The 24,065-nt window shown below is 37.6% G+C and overlaps 1 protein-coding gene across 1 annotated transcript; it reads left to right on the forward strand.

Moving 5' to 3' along the window:
* Positions 1-7: 7 nt before the first annotated feature.
* Positions 8-22,944, forward strand: LOC103776779 (probable global transcription activator SNF2L2). Its single transcript, XM_008944305.1, has 11 exons — positions 8-111; positions 7,674-7,800; positions 9,593-9,766; positions 9,994-10,167; positions 13,973-14,143; positions 16,334-16,387; positions 17,873-18,003; positions 18,277-18,337; positions 19,826-19,926; positions 20,206-20,353; positions 22,768-22,944. The coding sequence occupies exons 3-11, from the start codon at positions 9,617-9,619 to the stop codon at positions 22,933-22,935; spliced, it is 1,158 nt and encodes a 385-aa protein (XP_008942553.1). The 5' UTR covers positions 8-111; positions 7,674-7,800; positions 9,593-9,616; the 3' UTR covers positions 22,936-22,944.
* Positions 22,945-24,065: the final 1,121 nt, after the last annotated feature.

Below are 24,065 nucleotides of genomic sequence, written 5' to 3' on the forward strand. Positions count from 1 at the left end.
CGGGCAGCCGTCGCCCATCGTTCAGCTGCAGCAAAAGCAGAACCGCATCAGCCCCATCCAGAAGCCACAAGGACTGGATCCTGTTGAAATACTCCAAGAACGTGAATATAGGTAAACGGGAATAACAAGATTCTTGTTAACATATCCATATAACATACTCGGATGCTTATGCAGGTTGTTGCGCTTCACTTTCTCAACTGAAACTCCTCACAGTCATCTACTGTGGTGTCGATAGTAGAAATTGAGTTTCCAGAGGGAGGCCTCATGTCAAAGAGAAGTACAGAAATGTCAAACCAAACAATGATTTAATTCTGCTCTGAGTTACGGCATAGTAAAGCATACTGGCAGTATCGCTGCGAACCAGTTTAAAACTTTAAAGCAGGCTCGCAGACTCTGCTGGGTTAGCGTATTACTTGAATGCTGCAAACATTGAAAGTTAGGAATTCAAAATCCTTGTAGTCTACAGAGGAACCAGTTCAGTGCAGAAAGTTTTCAGAATTATAAATAACAGTGGATGTCAAAAGGCTGATGAGCTAGTGGTCACAGCAAAACAGATTTTACTAGTGATGGTGAGGTTGGCTGGAATACCAAAGAATAGAGATAATATTAAGGAGGTTACAGGCAAGATTTAAAAACAAAACAACAAAAAAAAACCACCACCACCAAAAAAACTTCCCATGAAATGTGATCTTTAAAAGTTGTTTCCTGAGTGCCCTAATTAGATGGTGAGTTATATTCAATACAAATTACAGAGGATGACATTTCTTGTGGAGTTAGCAAGAGACTTGCCCTCTTCCCATCAATAAGGCTACTAAACAATTGACCTTGAGAATCTACTGGGCACAAGGATCTTCACCTGCACCTAAAATATGCTCCTGACCATTACATAAGAGGAAAGAAATGGCGCTTAGGGTACCAGCTTGTTTTGGACTGGTGGTGGCATTGTCCAGTCACTGTAACAGTGAGTTTGTAGGGGAAGTTGCCCAAAACGGCTGGTGATGTCACTGAAGACTGGTTTAATAACTTTGGCTTTATAAAGATAATAATACCATAAAGTGTTTTAGAATGACACCATAAAGCATTTTAGAATGCAATGTCATGTCCAGAATCCAAGCCTTGATCCCAGGAAAGCAATTACTATTTGTATAAGATAATGTTTAAGTAATTTATTGGTACGTTGTTGTGGTCATTCTGTCAGTTTTACACTTTTTATCTTAGGACTGAATGGCCATAGCTGCTGAATCGCCACAGCTATTCCAGCATGAGCAATCACTATTTCCAGTTCTTTCTCAGAAAGCTTGTAGAAGGCACCACTATATGGTTTCACAGTTGCTCTGGGTGAAGAATTGTAGCACTACCTGAACCAAGAATCATGTGAACAGTATAATGTAGCCTTTTTTGCATTAGTGAACCTCATATTGTTACTTCTGTCTTCCCAGCCCTGCTCTTTTGTGCTATTTGTGTGAAATTATTATGTCTTGGTATGCATAAATGGGCGAAAGTGAAGAGTGACAGAGAATACTGATGTTGCAAATACAGCATTAGATTCTAAATACCCTAATCCTCTTGGAAGAGTGAGTGAGGTGGAAGTTTGATAGGGATTGTGCAGCAAGAAGGGTTTTATTTTTTATTGCTTATGGTAGTGCATATATAATGATAAAAGATTTTTTAATGTTGAACATTACTGGAATTTGAGTTTGGTCTGTGTACCAGAATGCCTAAAACTTCTGTCAGTCTTAGTTTTTTAGAACTGTGTATCAGACAGAGGCTTTGGAGAAGAAAAAAAAAAAAAAAACCAAAACAAACCAGTGTAATAGCTTTTGTGCTCTGTATGGTTCTAGACTTAGGTTGAGTAGAGGCAAGTTTAATACAGAAACAAAATTTATACACACGTTCTTGATAAAAAGGGAGTAGAAAAAAAGCCAATATAAACATTTGTATCCTGAAAACAGTGAAGTTAATGGAAGCTTTATGAAATGGTTGGTTTTCCATTTATGTAATAGATATTTTAGTAGTGAACTTTTTAAATAAAGGGGCATTATACTTTGAAATACTTACAAAACTGTTTGAATTACTTATTTTCATGAAAAAAAAGGAATTACCACATGTATATTTTAGTGTACTGTATTATTATGTATAGCAGTATATGTATTATGTATGTAGCATATTTAGTGTATTGTAGGAAAGCGTGAGCTTTGAATCTGATTAAGTTATGAATTCTTGAAAACAACAGATTATGTTTACTCAGTGACTGCAGTTGTTTTGGCTGGGATAGAGTTCAATTTCTTCATAGTAACTGGTATAGGACTGTTTTGGTTCGTGCTGAAAACAATGTTGATAGTACAGGGGTGTTTTTGTTCTTTTTGAGCAGTTCTTACACCGAATCAAGAATTTTTTTTGTTCCCCACACCACCCTGCCAGTGAGTAGGCTGGGGTGTACAAAAAGTTGCATACACACCTCTGAAGTGCATAACAGAGACTTTGGGGGGAGAATACATGCTACCACACATACACAGTTCCATTTCTTAGTGGATCAGGTACATGATTTTTGTATTAGTGCATGTCTTATGCACAGAGCAGTATTGTAGATGTGCAGTACTTTAGATCTTGCTGTCACGTGTTACATCTAATTTTTTATTTCCAGGGGTAGCATTTTTTCCTTTCCTTGTTACTAGGAAGTCAGGTAATTTGTTTCATCAAATGTTTCATGAAATAGGCACTTAGAAGTACAGTATAGCATTTCTATTCATTAACCACATGTTAAATAGACCAATACAGATGGAGAAGCAGTAATGCACCTATTAACATATTGCAGAATCTGAAAAAGCTTTGAATCTAATGAGATATCAGTGACTACTTTTTCTTCCTGAAAATCTTTGATCTTAATATAATTAGATATTAATATAAAAAAGTGCCAGCATATATTAACAAAGAGAAACAAAATAAAGAATTAATGTTGCTGTCAAATTTGCATGATGTGCTGAGAAGCTATTTGTAACATATGTTGATTTGAGATGAGATTATAAAATAATTGAGTTAATCTCTGTGTGACTGAAGGTGGATAAAAAGAAACTCGAGTATTGAAAATTCTTATCAATATAGGAAGTTTAAATTATTCTTATATGGAAAGCTGTTGAACTACTTGTGTTCCTTGAAATCTGGCCAGAATGAAAAACTCATACAGTGCTTTTATGAAACTCTGCTTAACACTTTCTTCAAAATAAAAAGCTGCTTTTTAATCCCACTGAATTAGATCTACTAAAGCTAATAAAGTGTAATTTGAATTTGTTCTGTTATGTGGAAGGGCTTTTTTTTTAACCTTCTCCTTGATAATTAAAAAGCTGCACTTGCTGGTGTTCTGTAGACTGTCTGTGATTTATTTCTGTTATCTGGAAAGTCTCTTTTTACATGTATCTTTATGGCTTACTGCATGGCATCTGTGGCAGACAGGTTTGACTGTGCAAGTGTAACCCATGCTGTTGACCCCAGTTAATGAGGAAGAGGCATACATCACTTGTTTAGCAGAGATCTCTGTATAGGTGTGCTAGACACTTTCTGCATGGATGAAGCTAAATTGCTAAACTGCAAGGATTATTTAACTCTATCCTTTAAACAGTGAGATAATATCATTCAAGTGCTTGTAAAAAGCACTTGAGAAATTTTATTCTTTGGATTCTGTTTAACTGATAGCTATTAGGGTTTTCCCATGAAGATTGCAATAGTCCAGCAAAATGCAGTCATTCTCCTAATGACTAGAAGATGGCTGTAGTGAGAAACATCTGAAGTAGTTGTGTTCACTTGAGTTGGGATGTCTGTCATTAAATTCTTTTAAAAATCCTACTGACTACTCAAGAAAATACTACTGTTATTACTACTACCGTTGGTACCCTAGACAGTATAATTAGTACTTCCAGAAAAGTCTGAAATAAACAAAATATGTTCCTTTTTTTTTTTGTTTTATATATAACCCATCTGGCTGCCACTTTTCATTCTTGTTCCTTATGTGTACGGTAGATTTTCATTAGTATTTAAAATTTTTGGCTGGGACTTCTTTTAGTAGAGAGTGGGCCTGAGTTTCAGTAAGAATTTTCTGAGGCAGTATCTGCACTGACTTAGAAGTACTGATTTTTTTATTTCCCATTTCTTCCCTCTGGCTGGATTGTAAAAGGTGGGCAATCACCAACAAAAGCATAGAATTATAATTGTAGCTCAGTGCAGACCTCTGTGTTTGTGACATTTCAACACGTGGAGGCAAAAAATTGGAGGAAAAGTTATCCTGGAAATACTATCTCTCTTATAATTTGCTGATAAAATTTCATGTACATTTATTTCTAATCGTCCTTTTTATAAACCCAAGTTGAGAAAAACAAAATTATTAGCAGTATGGAGAGTCTTTTATATGGGAATGGACTGCCTAGTGTAATGATGGGACACAATGCACATGCTCTATAAGCTTTCATTATATTTAGTCATATTTCAAGAAAGTTGTATATTTGGATTTTTATTAATAATTTAGATTACAGCCCAGCTTTGGCTATTGCTCAGATTTTTGCTGTGTAAACTTTTACATCAGTGGGAATTTTCATCTATTTTATACCTGGAGTTAAAATAAGAGAACTCGTAAGTGAACACTTAACTTCATGTTTGTTTGCAAAGTATATTATCCATTTAGTTATCTAAACCCATAAGCTACGTTAGGAAGAATCTAGACTAACTTTTTGTATGTAGTACGAGAAGGTACTCTGATATAGTGCAAGAAGGATCACTCAGTGTTAAAAAAAAAAAAGAAAAAAAACCAAAACATATGTTCATTATTCATCTGCCTTTGTAAGTTCACAGCTTGAGAAGTTTGGAAAGGTTGTGACTGCTCCCCTAAAGTTTCATTAAAGTCAGTGAAACCGGGATTTCGCTAAAACTGTTTTGTAGGTGATAATTTCAGGAGAAGCATTGCAGCTCTTTAGGGAATGAAATAGAGTAACAAATCATAACTGTAATGCATGATTACATCCATGTGTGAATAAGCAACAGACAGAGCATTCATCAGTGATTTAGAACATTATTCTTTGTACATCTTGGTTGCTTTTTTTCTATGGATGCACAATAGTACATTCAATATCCAAGAAGACCACTTAATTCTCAAGATTTTGCATCCTTAGGTGCACTAAAAGCTCTTCTTAATAACTGGAATGCCCAGTGACAAGTGAAGTACAAAATACGAACTCTTTTTAGTGTAGAACATAGAGGTGAAAGAATAAAATATGCTAATATCATTTTCTGAGTGAATAATTTTCCTGTGGGAATCATGAACTTCTCTGGGCCAAGGCAATTATTTCTAGCTTTTAATGAAACTCTCTGGGCCAAGGCAACTATTTCTAGCTTTTAATGAAACTCTTGTGAGGAAGTAACCCTTCTTGATTTACTTTTTGGTGTGTATGAAAAACTTTAACTTGATTTGGCTTCTTTTTTTTTTCTCTTGAGGACACCAAGTTAGTCTTCTGCAGTAGTGCAGCATTAGCTCCTTTATGTATTTTTATGAACTTTACAAGTTTTTTAGTAATGTTTAAAAATGCATACTTTTAGGAAGTTGAGGAGTTTTAGGAAGGAGTACTATGGCAGAAGAGATACCGTGATTCTAGTTGCTTTTCAGATTATACATAAATCACGATTGTCCTGGTTTGGGGTAGAACGGGGCTGGTTCTGTTCAATGATTTGACTACAGAGCTAAAGCTCTTCTAATTAATTGCTTTGTATGAAGTTTGCATTTTTGCAGACTGCCTGTTTTAATCAGTGATAAGACTTCATGTTTATAGTTACTGCCAGGGCTTGGTATGCAGACCAAGGCCATGCTGAGCTTGTATCCCACACGGAGGGGGGCAGGGAGCACCCCGCACCTGCGGGGAGGAGCGGGCAGGATAACTGACCCCAGGATTCACCAATGGGGTGTTCCACCCCATATCTGTCATAGCCAATAAAAGCTGAAGGATCAGGAGGGACAAGCCCTTCCCTTGCCCCTTGCGTATCCCTTCCTCCTTCTTCCTCACTTCGGCTGCTTCTGCAGTGGCTGGGACCCCCGGCGGGCCCCATCCAATCCCCCTCGGCTCCGGTACCCAGTCCCTGTCTGTGACTGAGTCCAGCCTGGGACCCCCTCCCTGGGGGCTGCTCCCCAGACAGGGGTGACGGTGACGTACTGCCATTTTGGGGGAAGGGGAGTTGGGTTTGATACTGGGTTCATAGAGATTTGTACATATTCCATTTTATTGTCATTATTACTATTATTATTAGTGGTAGTATTAAAGCTGTTTTCCTTTTCTAACCAGTAAGTCTCTCTCTACCTTATTCCCTTTCTCTTTACCTTTTGGTCGGGTGAGAATAGGAGTTAACAGAGAGTGTCGGGTTAACAGTTCTGAGGGTGGCCCTCACCCCAGACGGCGACAATGATGCATGTAGTTACTGTGAGATACTCATATTTTCATTTGTATCGTTCCACATATCAGGTGCAGCCATTTTGGCTGTTGTGTGATCTGCTTTCCAGCCGCGAGGGTGACATGTCAAAATTATGAGACCTAGGTCACTGTGCTAATACTGTAGAGTGATGTGGGTGTGAAAGGACAGAGGAAAAACGATCACTGTATGCAAAGAAGCCCTACAGAAAGTGTTTTTACTCTCCTCTCACAGCAGTTCTAAAACCATCATCACACAGAAACAGCAGCAGATACCTTTTCCTAACTTGATCTGATGTTTTGTGCTTTGTGAAAGTAAAGAAAAAGTGATATTTTCTGAGTCCTGTGCAGTACTACAGGGAGATGAGATACCTCCCTGTTTCTGGACCTTTAGGGTTTTGATTTTGAGAGAGGGAGGAGTTTTGATTTTGAGAGAGTTGGCTGTGGTTTTGGGTTGTGGGGGTGGGGAACAGGCTTTTTATTACTAAAGTATGTGGGAAGTGGAGGGCACTGATGTAGTTGAACTTAGATGTAACTTTTGCAACTTAAAATTTTTGGTTATTTTAGTGCCTTGGCAAAGTTTGCAGTTCACAGAAGTAATTACTTATAAATGAACCCACAAAAAATATTTAACTTAGCTCTGTGATCTTGCTTTTCAATGTAAAAAATAGGGGGGGAAAAAAATGTTCTGTCTGGCTTGCCCATTCCTCTGTTGCTCTCTCTCTTGAATTTGCAAATTAATGCAAAAGGAGCTTGTAAAGCAAGAGTGAAATAGAATCTGATTTACAGTGTAACAGCTATGTAAGTGTGAATACTTTACTTATGAAATATTAATTTGTCAGTAAAATAAGCAAGTAGAATGCCTGATATTAAAGAAAGTTCTGTCTGTGTCATACTGTGACTACACTGTGCATAAAACACTGCCCATCAAGGAAGCTTGAGAACAGAATTCTACATAGTATGAGTAAAATAAGATTCCGAAGTTTCTTTTCATGCATATACTTTTAGTTAAAATTAAAAGAAGGACCATGGGGTATTTTCATTGTTTGGCAATTTATTTTCAAAATGGAAAAGGATACCTAATGTCTTTTCTGCAAAAGCCTGTTTGTTCAGAAAGAATTAGTAGAAGTCAAATAAATGCCTGAGATAAATTCTCTATTTTTACTATATAATCCTGATAACCACTTAGATATTTCTCCTAATAAAATTTCTCCCAATTTTCTGTTCACTTAGGCTTCAGGCTCGAATTGCTCATAGAATCCAGGAACTGGAGAACTTGCCTGGTTCTCTGCCCCCTGATCTGCGAACCAAAGCTACAGTGGAGTTGAAGGCACTTAGGTTGCTGAATTTCCAGCGCCAGGTAATGCCATTTGCTTCAGGAGAATTCTCACACAAATCTCTCACAGCCAAATGCATTCATGTAGCAAAGAGTAAACTGGCAAGAGATTTTACAGCAGCAGTGAGACTGCTGAAATGCTGGGGTCTGAACCCCAAGCCCCCGAATTAAGGTTGACATATGGGTGATTCCCACAGCCCTTCATACAGAGGAGGTGAGTTTGCCTTACAGCTTCCCCCCAGGGTGCGGTCGGCCCTGCAGGGAGAGCCATAAGGGAAATGAGCCCCAGGGGTCCCGCATTGGGTTGACAAAGGTCAGGTGTCTGCTTGGGGATAAAAGCTGGGACCACTTACAGGGAGTCAGGAGTGTCTGCTCCACAGACCTTCGCAAACACGGGCTGATAGGGTGAGAATCACTATGTGGTCACCTTTCTCTTATGTTCTCAGCTTGCTGGTCTGGCTGTTTCCCATGCCAACTATGGGCAACCTCAGGTCTCTGTTTGTACCACCTGTTGTGGGCCGAGTCATGTCCTTTGTGGGATCGTTGGGGGTGGCATCGATTATGTACCAGCTGATTGATCTGTTTGTACCCCCAGCGATCATTCATGGAATGACCTTCTTGTCTACAATACAGTCTGTGTATTGGTGCATCTTCCTGCTGGTGGTATCATTTTTGTTGGGCCTGGTCATTGGCAAAACAGGCTGCGCAGGAGATTTTGCATGAGAGCAAAGTTGACTGATACTGCAAATGAGAGAAATGTTTAACTTACATTTTGTTCTGTTAATAAAAATACACAAGCGTTGTTTCTGCTTACTGATTTATCTTCCAGTCAAAATTGTAACGTGGCATTGGCACAAAGAGATAACAAGAGCTTAACAGGCTGCTAGCTGATTTTCAACACAAATCCTATAAGATAACTTTTTCTGGACATAGTTCACATTGGTCTTGGGTCCTGATGTTTTAGGAAGAGTTGTATGTTGGTGTTGTGGGTGGCATTTCTCTGTGACCTGGGATTCTCTGTTTTCAGGGATTTCCACTATGGTACAAAGACTTTGAAAATTAAGCATAACAAGGTCATACTTAAGATACAAGCTGGATTTTGAGTGTGTGTAATCAGCAAATTTTCTGAAAAGGAATCACACTGCCAAACTCTTATGGGCCTCTTGCCATTGGCTTTTCCAGCTAATTTGGAAGAACAAAGATGTGATTTGGCAGGTCAAGCAAAAATACTTCCTGACAGAAGCTTTGGCAGTAGTTGTACCATGATATCCAAGTCTTCCTTCCCTCTACCTTTGGCACTCCTTTTTAGTGAAGCTTTGTTAGAGGTAAATGGAAGGCAGCAGGCTCTCCCCGCTGTACTGCTTGGACTGTGGCAGTACTATTCCAAGCCTTTTACATTTGCCTCTCCCTGCTGTCTCCTGTGCAGCTGCCAATGAAACAAGTTGTCAGCTATGTTCAGGTCCAGCTCTAGAAAGTATGTTATGTGTAGTGTACATTTGTGTTTTACTTAGGTGGTGTAACATCATGGCTAGCCCATTTCATTGCAGTATCTTTTAAAGAAGGAGGAAACTGTGATTAAGAATGATTAACAATTTTGGCCATCCTGTGGAGAGTTAAGATTTGTTCAAGGAGATAGATGTAACTGCTGCAACTATATAGGTGCTGGATCTTTTCATAACTCTAATGGAAAGGGACAAGGAGGCTGCGACATCTGAACTGTTACTGTTTTACTCGGCTATATCGGTGTTTAAAGTTGTTCTTCCATGTATTAAAAACGATTTTTTTTTTTTAAGTGCTTCTTTTTTCTCACTGGTAGCTAAGACAAGAGGTGGTAGCGTGTATGCGTCGTGACACAACGCTGGAGACAGCACTGAACTCCAAAGCCTACAAACGAAGCAAGCGTCAGACTTTGAGAGAGGCCCGTATGACAGAAAAACTTGAGAAACAGCAGAAGATAGAGCAGGAGAGGAAGCGCAGGCAGAAGCATCAGGTACTTTGACTTGTTAGCTGTCTGCACCATGACAGAAATTCACCTTGCTTTTCTGCGCAGGTCTTCTCTACTGCCTACTTTATGTACCTTTGGAGTTGCTAGGATTAAAAAAAAACCCTCCAAATTATTTGATAAGGAATTGGAAATCAATATTAGAACTTCTGTATTCCTGATTTCAAATCCTGTGCTTTGTCCAATTGTCTGCACTAACTTGTTTCTTTTTCTAGGAATACCTGAATAGCATATTGCAGCATGCTAAAGATTTTAAAGAGTACCACCGCTCAGTTGCTGGGAAGATTCAGAAACTTTCTAAAGCTGTAGCAACTTGGCACGCCAACACTGAACGTGAGCAGAAAAAAGAAACCGAAAGAATTGAGAAAGAAAGAATGAGGAGACTAATGGTAAGGATTAGAAGAAAGAAAATGATTATTTTAGCTAAAATTACTTTCTGTGTCTTTAATATTTCCTACACAGTCTCAGCCACACACCTGTATTTCCTTTGCAGAATAAAGCCTCTGTAACACAAAATGTATAAATCTAAAACTGCTGCAGTTTCCTTATGTTTATTTCTGATAATGGTAGTTAATGAGACACTGTTCATTTTAACCTATAGATTCTTCTTTTTTTAAGTTTTTTGGTAACAACAATTGTCTTTTTACCAACAGGAAAATTTAGCACAAGCACATCTGTGTAACGTAGCTTAGTCTTATTAACTTCATGCACTAACACTGTTACGTAATTGCAGAGGTATTGGTTTGTTATACAAATAATGGACTGTGTTTTATTTTAGGTTTATAGTTTTGAATATTCCACATGGTTAACTTTTTCATGGCATTACTCTGAAACTTTTGCATAAAGCTGATTTCACATGCGAAAACACACAACCAATAGCAGTAATGCATGTATCTTGAGAATTAATAGCAGTCAGTTCTACCCATTAATGCTTCAGGACCATACTCCTGCTTGCTATTTCACAGTTTTCCCTTCATTTCACCTGCACAATATCAGTAGTGTCTTTCTTAGGACAGAATAGAATGGGTTTGCATATAACCATATCTTTTAAGAATACTGCAGAAGCAGTCAGTGAGCTGCCTACATTTTAGGATTTGAAATCATTCTGGAATTTAAAGTACAGACAAATTAACATGTATGTACAAGTATGTTAGCAACCGGGGTTGGAGAATTTTCTTCAAGACATTGTTTAGCTCTCTTTTTAACACTGTATTAACACTTTACTAACATAGAATTGAACAGAAATTGAAGTACTTTGAAAAATATGCTGGTGGAAAACAATATGTATCTCGTATAAGTAAAAAATTCAAATCCCCATCCAGAGTATGTTCCCAATATGAATAAAGACTGAACAGTTTGGTTTTAAAAGTCACAAAATTACATTTAGAAATAATTAAATATAAAAATGATAAAAACTTAGAAATAAAGCTGCATGTAAAACATAAATGAGGGACCTGCATGGGAGAATAACAAATGTTTAGGCCCAAGACCATTTCTTCCATTTATGTAAAAATCAGCATTACAGAGTTTTTTTGTAACTAAGAGGTAATTGCCAGCAGTCTGTCTGTGAGTGCATAAAAATGTTAATTATTAGAGGGGAAAAAAAAGCTGATTTTAAAAAAAAAAAAAAGGAACCTTGATATTTTAGAAATATTTTTGTACATTTTAAGGTTGAGCTTGTGTCAGTCCAATGTACTCTGATATCTGTGTACTGTGATAATAAAGATGTCTACTGCTAAAAAATACAGAATAGTTTGGACGTCCAGAAGTAGCATGGGAACCAAATCTTCCAGAATAACAGTGTTTTCTCTTATGACGCCTTCACCAAGGCTGTGGTTAAGCTCTTAAACATAGATAGAGCACTTCAAAGGCATTTTTAGTTTGGGGCCTAAGACTCTGAAATCTTTGCCCCTACTGCTGAACTACATCCTTCTGCAAAAGTAAACTGTGTGTTATGTTAGTGAGATTATTTTGCCTATTTAGTTTTAATCCAGTTGTGATAAATCTTGAATTTGCAGATATGTACTGGGGACTTTTACAAACATCTTCTCTTCTGAGGCGCTTGGTGTGATCTACCAAAATATGCTGTGTCTAAAATTGTTCACAAGTCTTTTCAGGAACACTGATTCGATTCACAGATTGTCTTTCATTGATTATGATTAGAAACGGTGATTCTGTCACAGGTTATTAAATGTAGTATGTAACATATGCAGGAACGGGCATTGGTATGACTTAAAAAGATACTGCCAAGGCAAGCTTGAATGCATAAAGGAAGTGCCTTGGCTAGGTTGGAATTACTTTGTATTCAGTAATAGTAATAATGATAATAAATAGATCAGTCTAGGAGTTTAGGTGTTGAATATTGTAGTTCTGATGGCTTGAACGTTATAACTGAATTTTACAAGCAATTTTGCAAGCTCAGTTTGAACATTACAGCTCTTCTTGCCAACTTTCTCTAATACTGGTGTCCCTGCAGAAAGGCATGAGAGCTTTTGTATCTCTGAGTGCTGTGTTTTGGAGTAATCATCTTTAAAATATTTCTCATTCATGTTTGGGTTTTATAAGACATCATATACTTCCTTTTTTTTTTTTTGTTGTTTTATCGAAAATTGACAAAGGCATCTCTGCTACTTTCCTTGTATTTTTTCTGACATGTTCAAATACTGCATTGTATCTTATATATATAGCACATGAAATAGTATTTCTTGATATGTCTTACCCTTAACAACACACTTACACAGTGCCATAGGGATGCAGAAGTTACCAGAACGACACATAGATACGGCTTATCTGGTGAATCCTGTCTCTGATAGTGACCTGTGTCAAAGATGAAGTAACACCAGAGAATAATCTGCCCAGAAGAAAAGTTTCTTCTAACGCCTGAAAGAAAACTATTTGTATGCATAATGGAAAAAGCACTAAGCAAAATTTCACATGTTCTTCCTCTGAGTATGGGCTGCTGGCACTTTGTCCTTGACAAATTGTCTGTGTAGGCAACTCACCAAGCATCTCTGTTTTGGAACATTGTAATCTGTTCGACATGACATTAAGTGGTTGGGTGTTTTTTCCCTCCTTTCTTGTGATAACTGCCACAGATATTCCGATGATTTGTCCATGAGAGTAGGAGATACTTAGATTCGTAGAGTCCTCGAATCCCAGAGTCGCTCAGTCTGACAGGAAGCTCTCTAGTCCAACCACCTTCCCAAAGCAGTGTCGACACTGAGTTCAAAACAAGTTACTTGAGGTTTTTTCAATCATGTCTTGAAAACCTCTAAGGTCAGGAATGTCACAACTTATCTGCCTGTTCAGGTCCGTCTGAAGTGCAACCCAGACCTTGAGAATGTAACTAGCACCTTGCAATTCTGTGTTATTTGCAAACTTTACTAGAGTGGCCTCCATCCCTTTCTCTGGGTCACTGGTAGAGAAGTTAAACTCAATGTGTGCAACTGTGGTCTCTTCCTACTCTGTGATTCTGCTCTACAGAGTGTGGGACCACACATGGAATACTGTGTCCAGCTCTGGGTTCCTCAGCACAAGAAAGACATGGACCTGTTGGAGTGGATCCAGGAGAGGGCCATGTAGATGATCAGGGGGCTGGAATACCAGTGTAAGACAACAGGCTGAAAGAGTTTGGATTTTTCAGCCTGGTGAAGAGAAGGCTTCCAGGAAGACCTTGAAGCAACCATCTGGTACTTAAAGTGGGCCTATAGGAAACACGAGGAGGGACTCTTTATCTGGGAGTGTAGAGACAGAATAAGGGTAGTGTTTTCCAACAAAAAGAGGGTAGATTTAGATTAGATAGAAGGAAGAGACTCTTTACTTAGGGGTGGTGAGGCACTGAAACAGGTTGCCCAGAGAAGCTGTGGGTGTTCCCTGCCTGACAGGGTTCAAGGCCAAGTTGGGTGTGGCTTTGAGCAACCTGGTCTAGTGGAAGATGTGCCTGCCTGTGGAAGGGTAGCTGAAAGCAGGTGATGTCTGAGGTTTCCATCCCAAACCATTCTATGGTTCTGTGGGCCATGAACACAAATGGATCATCTTTTGGGTCTGATCATCCAAGGAGTTCTTTGCCCATGTGGTTGTATCCCTACGCAGATACTCATAACAACCTAAGGTAACACATTATTGACATAGGAGTTGATTGGTGTTTCTTTGGTGGCATTTCTGTCATGGATGATGTGTCTTTTGTATTGCTAGGCTGAAGATGAGGAAGGCTACCGTAAGCTGATTGACCAAAAGAAAGATAGACGTCTGGCCTACCTATTGCAGCAGACAGACGAGTATGTGGCCAACCTGACCAACCTGGTTTGGGAGCATAAACAGGCACAAGCAGCCAAAGAGAAGAAGAAGAGAAGGAGAAGAAAGAAGGCAAGTAGTTACAGCTGGTATTTTTAGCCTATCTCATCTTCAAATCCAGTTTTAATGTTGGTAAATGTAGTGATACCAAACTGTCGCACACATGCCAGAGCATCTAAAATAATCTGCATTGTCAGATTCATAACACTGAGGGAACTCATCTCTCTTCACTGAAACACAGAAGAAATTTGCTGTCATTAATTTCAAAGAAGGTAAGAAGGAGGCATGATTAGAATACTCTGGTCTGTTAACATTTGATTTGCTGATAAACTTTCTACAGGCATAATTGGGCCAGACATGTAAATTAGGATTCAAGTATCCAAAAAGAATCCAATGGATCCAAAATACATTGTGTGAAAAAGTCTAGTGTGTAGCTGTTTCATGCAGGGTAGCTTTTTTAGAACTCTTCATTCTACACTTGGCTCAGTCTATTTTGTAGGAGCACTGGACCCTACTGGGGAGAAAGCACTTGGTCAGGTTCATTACAGTAAATGAGTGTTGTGCCAGCATTCACTCCATGTTCTTAACACTTAACTGAAGCTTTTCAAAATTACCTTTCTTTGTATAAGATATTTTACCCTCTGAAAGAGGCTTGTGGTAACTGAACAATGCTATTATTAAAAAAAAAATTCTGCGTACAATAATCATTAAGTAATGATTTGGCATTTTTTGTGACCTCTGAGTTCTTTTAATCTCTTGCAAGATGGATAAGAGGATTTTTGTAATCCATTTTCATGCCTGTTTTGCTGCTAATTACTGATACAAATATAAACATATTTCATGATTTGCAGACAGCACTCTAAATATGCTAATAAATATCAGCATATAAAAAACTTTAATTTTGGAGACTCATGGCCTAAAAAATGCTCAATGTTTACTCCTGTCCTCTCCAAAACATCTGTTCTTTTTGGTGAGAGTCTGTTCTTAACATAGGAACAATCCCCTGCCTACAAAGTTAAGATGTGACTTCAGTGGAGTTCTTGTCCTGTATTACCAGTGAGAGCAGGCCTGATTTAATGTATGGAATTCACAGTAGTGATTATCCTTAATGAGGTAGTGTATGGAGTAAATTCATTGCTCTAATGCAAAATATTAACTCCTTCAACAACCCAAAATCATGATAGGGTTCTGTTTCTGTGTCAGTTTAGCTGAAATATGTAAAAGAACAGTATTTTCTGGCTATGACAATAAGACAATTTTCTGATACTGAAGTAAAATGGCAATATGCCCCATAAATATTCAGTGCTTATGTATATCCCAGCCTAAAACCTAAAGGAAGATTATCAGAAAAAAATCTCAGCTCCAACTTGATCCTCTCCAGCTTTTTGTTTATAATCAAGTTCTTTCCATCAAGATAAGCTTTTGTTTGTCTGTCAAGGATACAGGAGCACACACAAATAACACCCTTTGTTCTAATTTAAAATTCTGTGATGTCATTGCTGGGTGGCTGCAGCACTCATTGAAGTTAGTGGGCATTGTTGCCTCCCAACAGGGAGGTGATGGAGTCATTCTTGGAGGTGTTCAAAAAACAAGTAGATGTAGCACTTGAGGCTGTGGTCTAGAGGTTAGAGAGACGTTAGGAGGAAGGTTGGACTTGATGATCGTAGAGGTCCTTTCCAGCCATAGTGATTCTATGATTCTATTGTGTCTTTATCCAAGTCTTTTAATACTTAACCCTCTATGTCTTATAATCCATGCAAAGAATTAAAAAAAGCTGCCTCCTAGTTATTTGTCAGACAAAAAAAATGATTGTGTAAATACCAGAATAAAAGTACTTGCATGAATATACAATCTGTGATGCCTGGTGATGCCTCTAAAACTGAGATGAAGGCACTTTAGGGGAAATTAATAATAAATCACATGAAAATCAATTACTATTTTATTTGTATCAGCACAGTTTGTAAGCAGCTGAGCTCTAGGTCTGGACCAGAAATTCAGTAGGTCAGCCACTTCTTTGGTGCAGATTTATTACAGGGACTAGAAACATTTTAATTACACTATGCATGCTAGTAAATGATTTGCATGTGTGGTAGTAACTCTATGCCCATCTCTACCTTCATCCACCCCCACCTTAAATTATGTGCATCTCTGGCTATTCAGAAATAAGAGTGAAATATAGTCCGAAATGCTTAGATTGCATAAAGTATTCTTGCTTTACTTGTAATCTGACTGTGTTATTTTCCACTTCTTCGTTTGTTGTAGAAGGCTGAAGAAAATGCAGAAGGAATGGCATCTAGTCTTGGTCCTGATGGAGAGGTATGAATTTTACAAGTTTTTTGTTTGTGTTTTTTTTTTTTTCTTTAAAAACTTTCTAGTGATTTTTCAGTGTATCATTGCTATAGCTTAAAAAAAGTCAAGACCACAAATTTCTAAAAAAACCTGTTGTTTATAACCGGGAATGAAAATTAGCTAGATTAACATTTATGCTAGCCTGTTTTGCTTCAGAAAGCTGAAGACTAGAAGAAGAATATATTGAACCTGTCACTGAGTATGCTGTAGAATCCCTCTCAGCTTTGTTATATACTTAAAAATAAATGGTTTTCTTACCATCTGTGTGTAGACATAATTTACTTTCTATAATGAGGTTGTAAACACAATGTATTTTATCACCTCTTTTTTATAAAATAGATTGTTGACATTACATGTAATTGCCTCTCACACAGGACAGACTATAGTAACATGATGGCTTAATACATCTGAAAATTTCTTTTTCGGAAGTAAATTCAAATAAGTAATTTTTTTGTCATTCTTTGGATAATATTTTTCATTCTGTAGCAAAGCACATGCTGCCTCATTAAAAGCTATTCTGATAATGCCATTTTCCTATTCCACTTTTATATAAAAAGACTTTAGAATTGTATTTATTGTTTTACTTCTGGTCTTCCACTTGCAATTTTCTCTCTTTTTTTCTTTCACTTGATATTTTTGTTTGCTGCGGTATTTAAGAGAGTTAGAGCAAAATCCTTTAATGTATTTATGGCTGCCAAAGGAAAATGCACGTAACAGTCCTGTAAATTCAGTATGTATGGAATTAGGGTTTTCTACTCAGTCACTGTATATTTAACTGTTCAGAATTAGTTTTTCTTGTTCATATATGTATGTAATAGGAAAAGATTCTTCAGTGGAAGCAGTAGTAAATGGCAGAAACTCTTAAAAGTAGAAAATCTGTGATTAGACAGGGGAAAGAAATAGCAGGAAAAATAATTCTGATATTCTGGTTTTCTTAGAGCACCAGAATAAGTAAAAGGTTTTGTTGGCGATGGTGTTTTATCAGCTTAATTGCAGAAGTAAAGACAGCGAATCTTTAAAATATGTTGTCTTTGCTTAAGAAGTTAGCTAAGTAGTTATATCCTTTTTTCTCCATCTAAGAGAGGTCATAAGATTAATGTATGTGGTTTTGTTAGCTGTCTGTTCGTATAAATAGCAGGATTAAATGCCTGTGGGACTACATACCTTGTGTATTGTTTCATAGAAGCCAACAGTGTATTCTTTTCCATACTGCTCTTGTTAATTTGGAATACTGTGATACATTTGTGCATGTCACATAGAATATGCTACACAGAGTAATACTGTGACTCAGTGTTTGCTTGATAGCCATGTGGGAACATGTGGCTTATAATAACAAAACTTCAGTGCTTGTTCAGCTGTGGAATTTTGAAGGTGCCATTAGTTCTTTTTATTATGTATGACAAGCATGAAATTCAGTTGCCTGATGGTATAAAATGTCATTTGAATTTTTAGCCCATAGATGAGAGCAGTCAAATGAGTGACCTTCCAGTCAAAGTGACTCACACTGAAACAGGCAAAGTTCTTCTTGGACCAGAAGCACCAAAAGCAAGTCAGCTGGATGCTTGGCTGGAAATGAACCCTGGGTAAGTAGTTAACATACAAATAAGCTGCTGCTTCTTTTTGCATTGGTATTTTTCATGGACTTTTCTTAGTTATTCTGTATTCTATTCTATTCTGTTCTAGCCTATTCTAGCCTATTATATTCCAGCCAGTTTGATTCCAGCCTATTCTGTTATAGCCTATTCTACCCTGTTCTTCTTTTAATTTATTATGTGTAGGCTGAGGAGGAGATGTATTGAACCTAACCACCCCTCTTGTTATTTGCAATTCATAACCTTTCTTTCACCTTTATACAGCTATGAAGTTGCTCCCAGGTCAGACAGTGAAGATGAAAGTGGCTCTGAATATGAGGAGGAGGTATGTGTCTGTAAATCAAGTATTGTGACAAGTAATGCAGTAAAAAGCAAGTACTTATTCGATGTGATATTTTCTTCTTTTTCATAAGGAGGGAAGGAAAAGAGATGGCAGGTGTGTAGGTGTTTTAAGAATAATACAAACAGGAAAAGTAACTGATACTGTAATTCTTCTCAGTTCAAAGCAGTTTGCCTTTGTATATGCTGTAATTGTCTAACTGGTAAATGGGGTTAGGAAAACTAAATGTTTTACTCTTGACTATTAATAATCATGAGCCTGAGAATGTAAGTGGGTTCTTATTTTTAAAACAGATGTTAGAAAAGGCTATGTTGTGGCTTTGTGCTGCATGAAATTAGCGCCTTTAATGCATTGGAGGTTTTATTGGCAATTCTGAGAAAGACAGTTATTATTTATATGTTATGTTTATTAAAAAGTTAGAGATTATGTCAAGGGTTTAGGTTCAGACTCTTCAGTCTAGGCTTGTTTGATTCAGAACTTCAGTGGTGATTTAAATACTATTATTATGAAAATTCTTTTAAAAATCTTAAAATTAACACACACAAAGATCCCACCTCTGCAGGGTCATAATATTAGAGACTTTGAATAATCAATATCAATACTTGCATAGCATTTTTCAGATAAGTACTTTCTAAAGGAGAGAAAAACTACAGAGTAGAGAAGGACCATGTTCAGTCAGCAGGCTGAACTAGGTGTAGAATTCAGACCTCCTAAGTCTAGCATTCTTTATAGCACTAGACTGAATGACCACTGAAGGTGACTGGACTGTATGGCATTCAGGTACATTTCTTTGTGCAACTCATTATTGCCAATGTAATTCTGTAAGATTCTCAGTATTAAGGTAGGAGGTAAAGCCTTTGTACCTGTCAGATTCTAGGAGGAATGTTCAAAGGCATTTGCCCATGTTTTTAGCACAGATACTTTATTGGTAATGTTGTTTAGAGCTAGGGAAGTCGTTCTGAGCTGAATACACTTGCAGAGCTCAGAGCAGTGTTTTGTTCAGCTTCCTTAGTAAAATTTCAGGTTGTTGGTTATCCATTGCAAGTGTAGCCAGAAGACTTGTTACTTTATGAAAAGAAAGAATGCTGTCTGTTTTAAAAAAGACTAGAAATTAGAAGCCTAAACCAGCAGTTCCTGTGCAGATCATGTATCTGCGGTATGATATAAACTTATGCATGGTATTGGATTCCTCTGCAGAGTAAGATGTATAGAAATAAGATTATGAAATGGGAAAATACTTTCTTTTTCAAGTATCATGAATTCCTGTTGGTTAATGTATGTCAAAAATTACCTTCTTGTTATGCTGCAGTAAAATTCTGTTGCTGAATAAGTGTTAAGCTGAACTCTGTGATTGAGGTTTCTCTCATAAAACATTGACCAATGAATGCCAGTTGAAAGTATGACTTAGGAAGATGTTGCACTTCCTAGTATTGCCTTTTTTTTTTTTTTTTTTTTTTTTTTTGTATTCTGTAGGATGATGAAGAAGAATCAAGCAGGTTAGAGGCAGATGAGAAGATACTCCTGGATCCTAACAGTGAGGAAGTTTCTGAGAAAGATGCAAAACAAATCATCGAGTGAGTGTTCTTTAGGTGCTGGTTTTTGCAAGGAATTGTGCATTCTTACAGTGGCATTTCACAAGCGTAGCTTGCTCTAGATCACAGTGAGTTGTGGTAGGTTCTCTGGCATGAAAATCTGCAGGAGATGATAATTTGGTGTTTATGAAGTAGCTTGTACCCTTTGGTATACTCACCACAGCTGGGGATCTGCACTGTTTCTTCAGACGTACATATGTGAGCTGTGGTCAAAAGTGTTTGTTGGTGGGAGTTCATTGTAGTTCTTCTTGTGCTTTCCAGGACAGCCAAACAAGATGTCGATGATGAATACAGCATGCAGTACAGTGCTAGAGGGTCTCAGTCTTACTACACTGTTGCTCACGCTATCACAGAAAGGGTTGAAAAGCAGTCTTCTCTTCTTATTAATGGCACACTAAAACATTATCAGGTGAGAAAACATTAGATCATTAAAATATGTAAAACTTGGAATTATGCTGAACATTTCAATGTGGTATTTCAAGTGACAAACTGAAAATGTGCTAAGAAATACAAGATCCCTGGTAGGTTAGAATTTGGGAATTATATGAACAAAGCAGTGACAGTAACATATCTACGTTACTGTCATACGTAGTTCATGAATAATAATACCAACTTCCTGCATATACCTGTAACTTTTTTACAAAAGGTTTAGACTGGTTGTACAGAAGAGGACCATGCTGCTGTGGAGCAGGAGCTCAAATAGGTTTTGCATAGGAAGTTTTTAAGTGCTGATTTTGTAAACCCTTAAACAACCCAGACCCAAGGCTGGACCTACCTTGGCCAGAGGATTCGCCTAGAAATTTGTTCAAAACTGAATAATCACATGATCCCACTTGTTCATAGCAAAATTCTATCTGAATTCGAACTCTGTTGTTGTGAATCCTTAGCACTTCTGGGTGTCTCAGTGTGAGCCCGCACCAAAAAGAGAATGTGTAGTTCAAGGACTCATTTTGAACGTGACAGGTTAAATAGCTTTTCTGGCACTATAGAGAACTCTGTGACGAAGGCAAGATAAGAGTTCAACCATATTGAAAAATATGCCACTTTCTCACCTATGGTGCCCTCTTTATTTTTGCTACCTCAGTGCAGTGTCAGTATGTTGTCTAGCTTGTGCACCCCGTGAAGCAGGGAGCCAGCAGATGTGGTGGGCAGCCTTCTTTACTGCATAATCCTGATTCATTGTCTGGGAAGGTTTACCTGATGTATGAAAGGAATAGTGTATAACAGGAGTAATTTGATGGTCATATTGTCTAAAAGTGCTCATGGATGGGAAATTAAGATTATTATAGTTCATTTACTTTCTGAATTGCAATTGCATATGGAGCATAGAAATATTGTGAAATGATGCAAATCTTTGGTTTTCATTGCAATTTCCCTGTGTGCCACAAAGCAAAATAATTCAGTCTGTGCACTTATGCAGACACTCAGAGGGTTTTCTAATTGGAATAGGTCCTTTAGCTCCTCAATGTTATATCTATCAATTGAATAAGTAGATTTGTTCTTTATGTTGTCTATTCTATACAGTAATTGCACCAGAGGCAAGGGGGATGCTTTTCTAAGGAGCTTTGTTTGGACTATTGAGGGTTGGCTTTGTTTCTAGCAAGAATGTTCTGAAGGAGGCTGTTCCATGACTTTCCACTGCCTGTATTTCCCTATCATCTAGATTGTACATGATTTTCCCTTCTCAGCTTTTTTTCTGCTTTTCTTTGTTTCTTACTTTCAAGTTCAGTCAGATTGTCTCTTCCTTCATATCTGTATATGTAAGTAGAGAAGGTTCAATAACATAGAAATGACAGTTTTCCTACTCTTAATTTTGAAGCTACTTTGTAGGTGGGACGTACAGTTGCAGAACAAATTCTGATCTGCTCTTGGTGGCCTGAGCATTTAATACCTAAGTATAAATCAGTCAGCATGTACATAAAGCCAGGAAATTGGTAACATCGTTTGGAATACTCTCTTGCAGGGACAACAGAAGGTTTCTTCTGGCATGTAGTGTTTTCTCTCTGAACTTTTCTCTCTGTGCATGAGACCCAACAGAAGTCTGGATCTTGGAAGCAAAACTTTACTTTGCCCTTGCATGAGTAATGTGATACACACCTGTGTGGCAGTCTGTGTGGCAAGGGAATAATCTGAGTCAGTGCTTTCTAGCAGTATGCCTTTGAGTGTGAAAATCTGTTATGTAGATGTTTCTTAGCTACAGTATTCTGGCCTCCTTCCAGCTCTGCGATTTTATACACAGGACATAACTGGACAAAGGGGCTTAGTCTGACATGTGAAGATATGGATGCAGACACTAAATGGACATCTGCTACACGAGCTTTAGAGTGCCAGTGATGCAGTTGGCAGTTGTGAGGCTTACATGTTTTGTGCAGACTTGATGGGTTTGGTTTTGGAAGATTTTAATCGACACAGGCGAATAGCATGAATACACACAGAAAGTTTAACATTTGACAGTGTTGAAATTGAAATGTAATGTTGTAATGATAAGCGTTTATCATCCTTACATGTGAGCGTCTGTGTTGCTTTGTGTGCAGTATAAAAAAAACCTCCTTGTATGAAATCTGACTTCATGTTATGGGCTCTGCTAAACAGGAGTGATGATTCCCATATAGCTATTACCAGAAATTTATCTTGTTCTGTTGGGGTTTGTTTTTGAGAGGGGAGAAAGGTGTTTAAGTTAGCCAAGGATCTCAGTGCATATAGTAGTATTAAAGGAAATCCAACATTTAAGTAGGCAGGGACATCAGAACCTTGGTTCTGTAGAAGTTGTGTTAATCATTTCTGTGAGTTTTAAATAACTGAAACTATTGTTCTTCATTTCAGCTCCAGGGACTGGAATGGATGGTTTCACTCTATAATAACAACCTGAATGGAATTTTAGCTGATGAAATGGGACTAGGGAAGACAATACAGACTATTGCACTCATCACTTACCTGATGGAGCACAAAAGACTCAATGGTCCCTATCTCATCATTGTTCCCCTCTCGTAAGTAAATTATCTCTTTCTGCTATTATAATTCTAAGCATTGCAGATTGGTTTATCTGGAACACACTTGTTTTTCATGTAGTGACAGGGTGAGGTGCACAGTTCGGTTACACTGAGCATGTGTTTGGTGTTTTCTTTGATCATTTCTTCACAGGTAATTGTCTGTCGTTGGAATGGTGATGAGAAGCCTGATAATGCATTAGTGTTACTGTCCACTCCTGGCAAACTAAGTAGTGAATTTACTGTAATTCAGTCTTAAGCCACAAGAGGGGGATGTTATTTCTTTCATGTTACGTGCCCGCTGTTCTCCATGCGGACTTAACTGTGATACTAAATTCTGATGCCTAATTCTTGAAACAGCTAGCAGCCCATCTGATACCACGTAATTATGTTTTATTGGTTTTGAAGATGTTTAATTGGTTTTGAAGAGGCCCCTGAACACGGGCTGAAAGAGAGTTTCACAACTTTTACTCCTGTCTCAAAGATGTATTTTATTAGGGTATATAAAGTGCATTTTTAAAAATATTCTGTTAATTATGGGGGTTGAACACATCAAGCGTGCTGAAAGCTGAAAAATGCTTGGAAACATTCAAGAAGTCTGACCTGCAAATGATGAAATATATCTTTTAAATAAATCTATATATTTTTTCTCTGTAATCTGTATCATAGGACTTTATCCAATTGGACATATGAATTTGACAAATGGGCTCCTTCTGTGGTGAAGATCTCTTACAAGGTTTGATTTTCTTTTTATATGATTATAGAGTTGAAGGCAAGAGAATGGAGCCAGTTTTTGCTGCTGTATGCATTTGAAAACTGTTTGCTTGTGAAGTTTTGTCATGTATGTCATGTGCTAAGCAGTGAGAGTTAATCATACTGAGAAGCCTGTAATAAACTATAATTACTTTCACATAATGAAATGCAGAATAAAACGTTAATTATCACATTGCAAGGCTTCTGATGAAAGTAATACAAATGATAACTACTTCAAATTTTATATATGTAGCTGAATACATTGCTAAATGGATACGGTAGTGATGGTATGGACAAGCAGATTTGTAAGGAGACTAGACCTCTAGCTGCACATTTCCAGTGCCCCATAAACAGAGCTTTATGATTAGAGGGAAGGCACAC

The sequence above is a fragment of the Merops nubicus genome, unplaced genomic scaffold (assembly GCF_000691845.1).
Source record: "Merops nubicus isolate BGI_N331 unplaced genomic scaffold, ASM69184v1 scaffold9497, whole genome shotgun sequence".
NCBI lineage: Eukaryota > Metazoa > Chordata > Aves > Coraciiformes > Meropidae > Merops > Merops nubicus.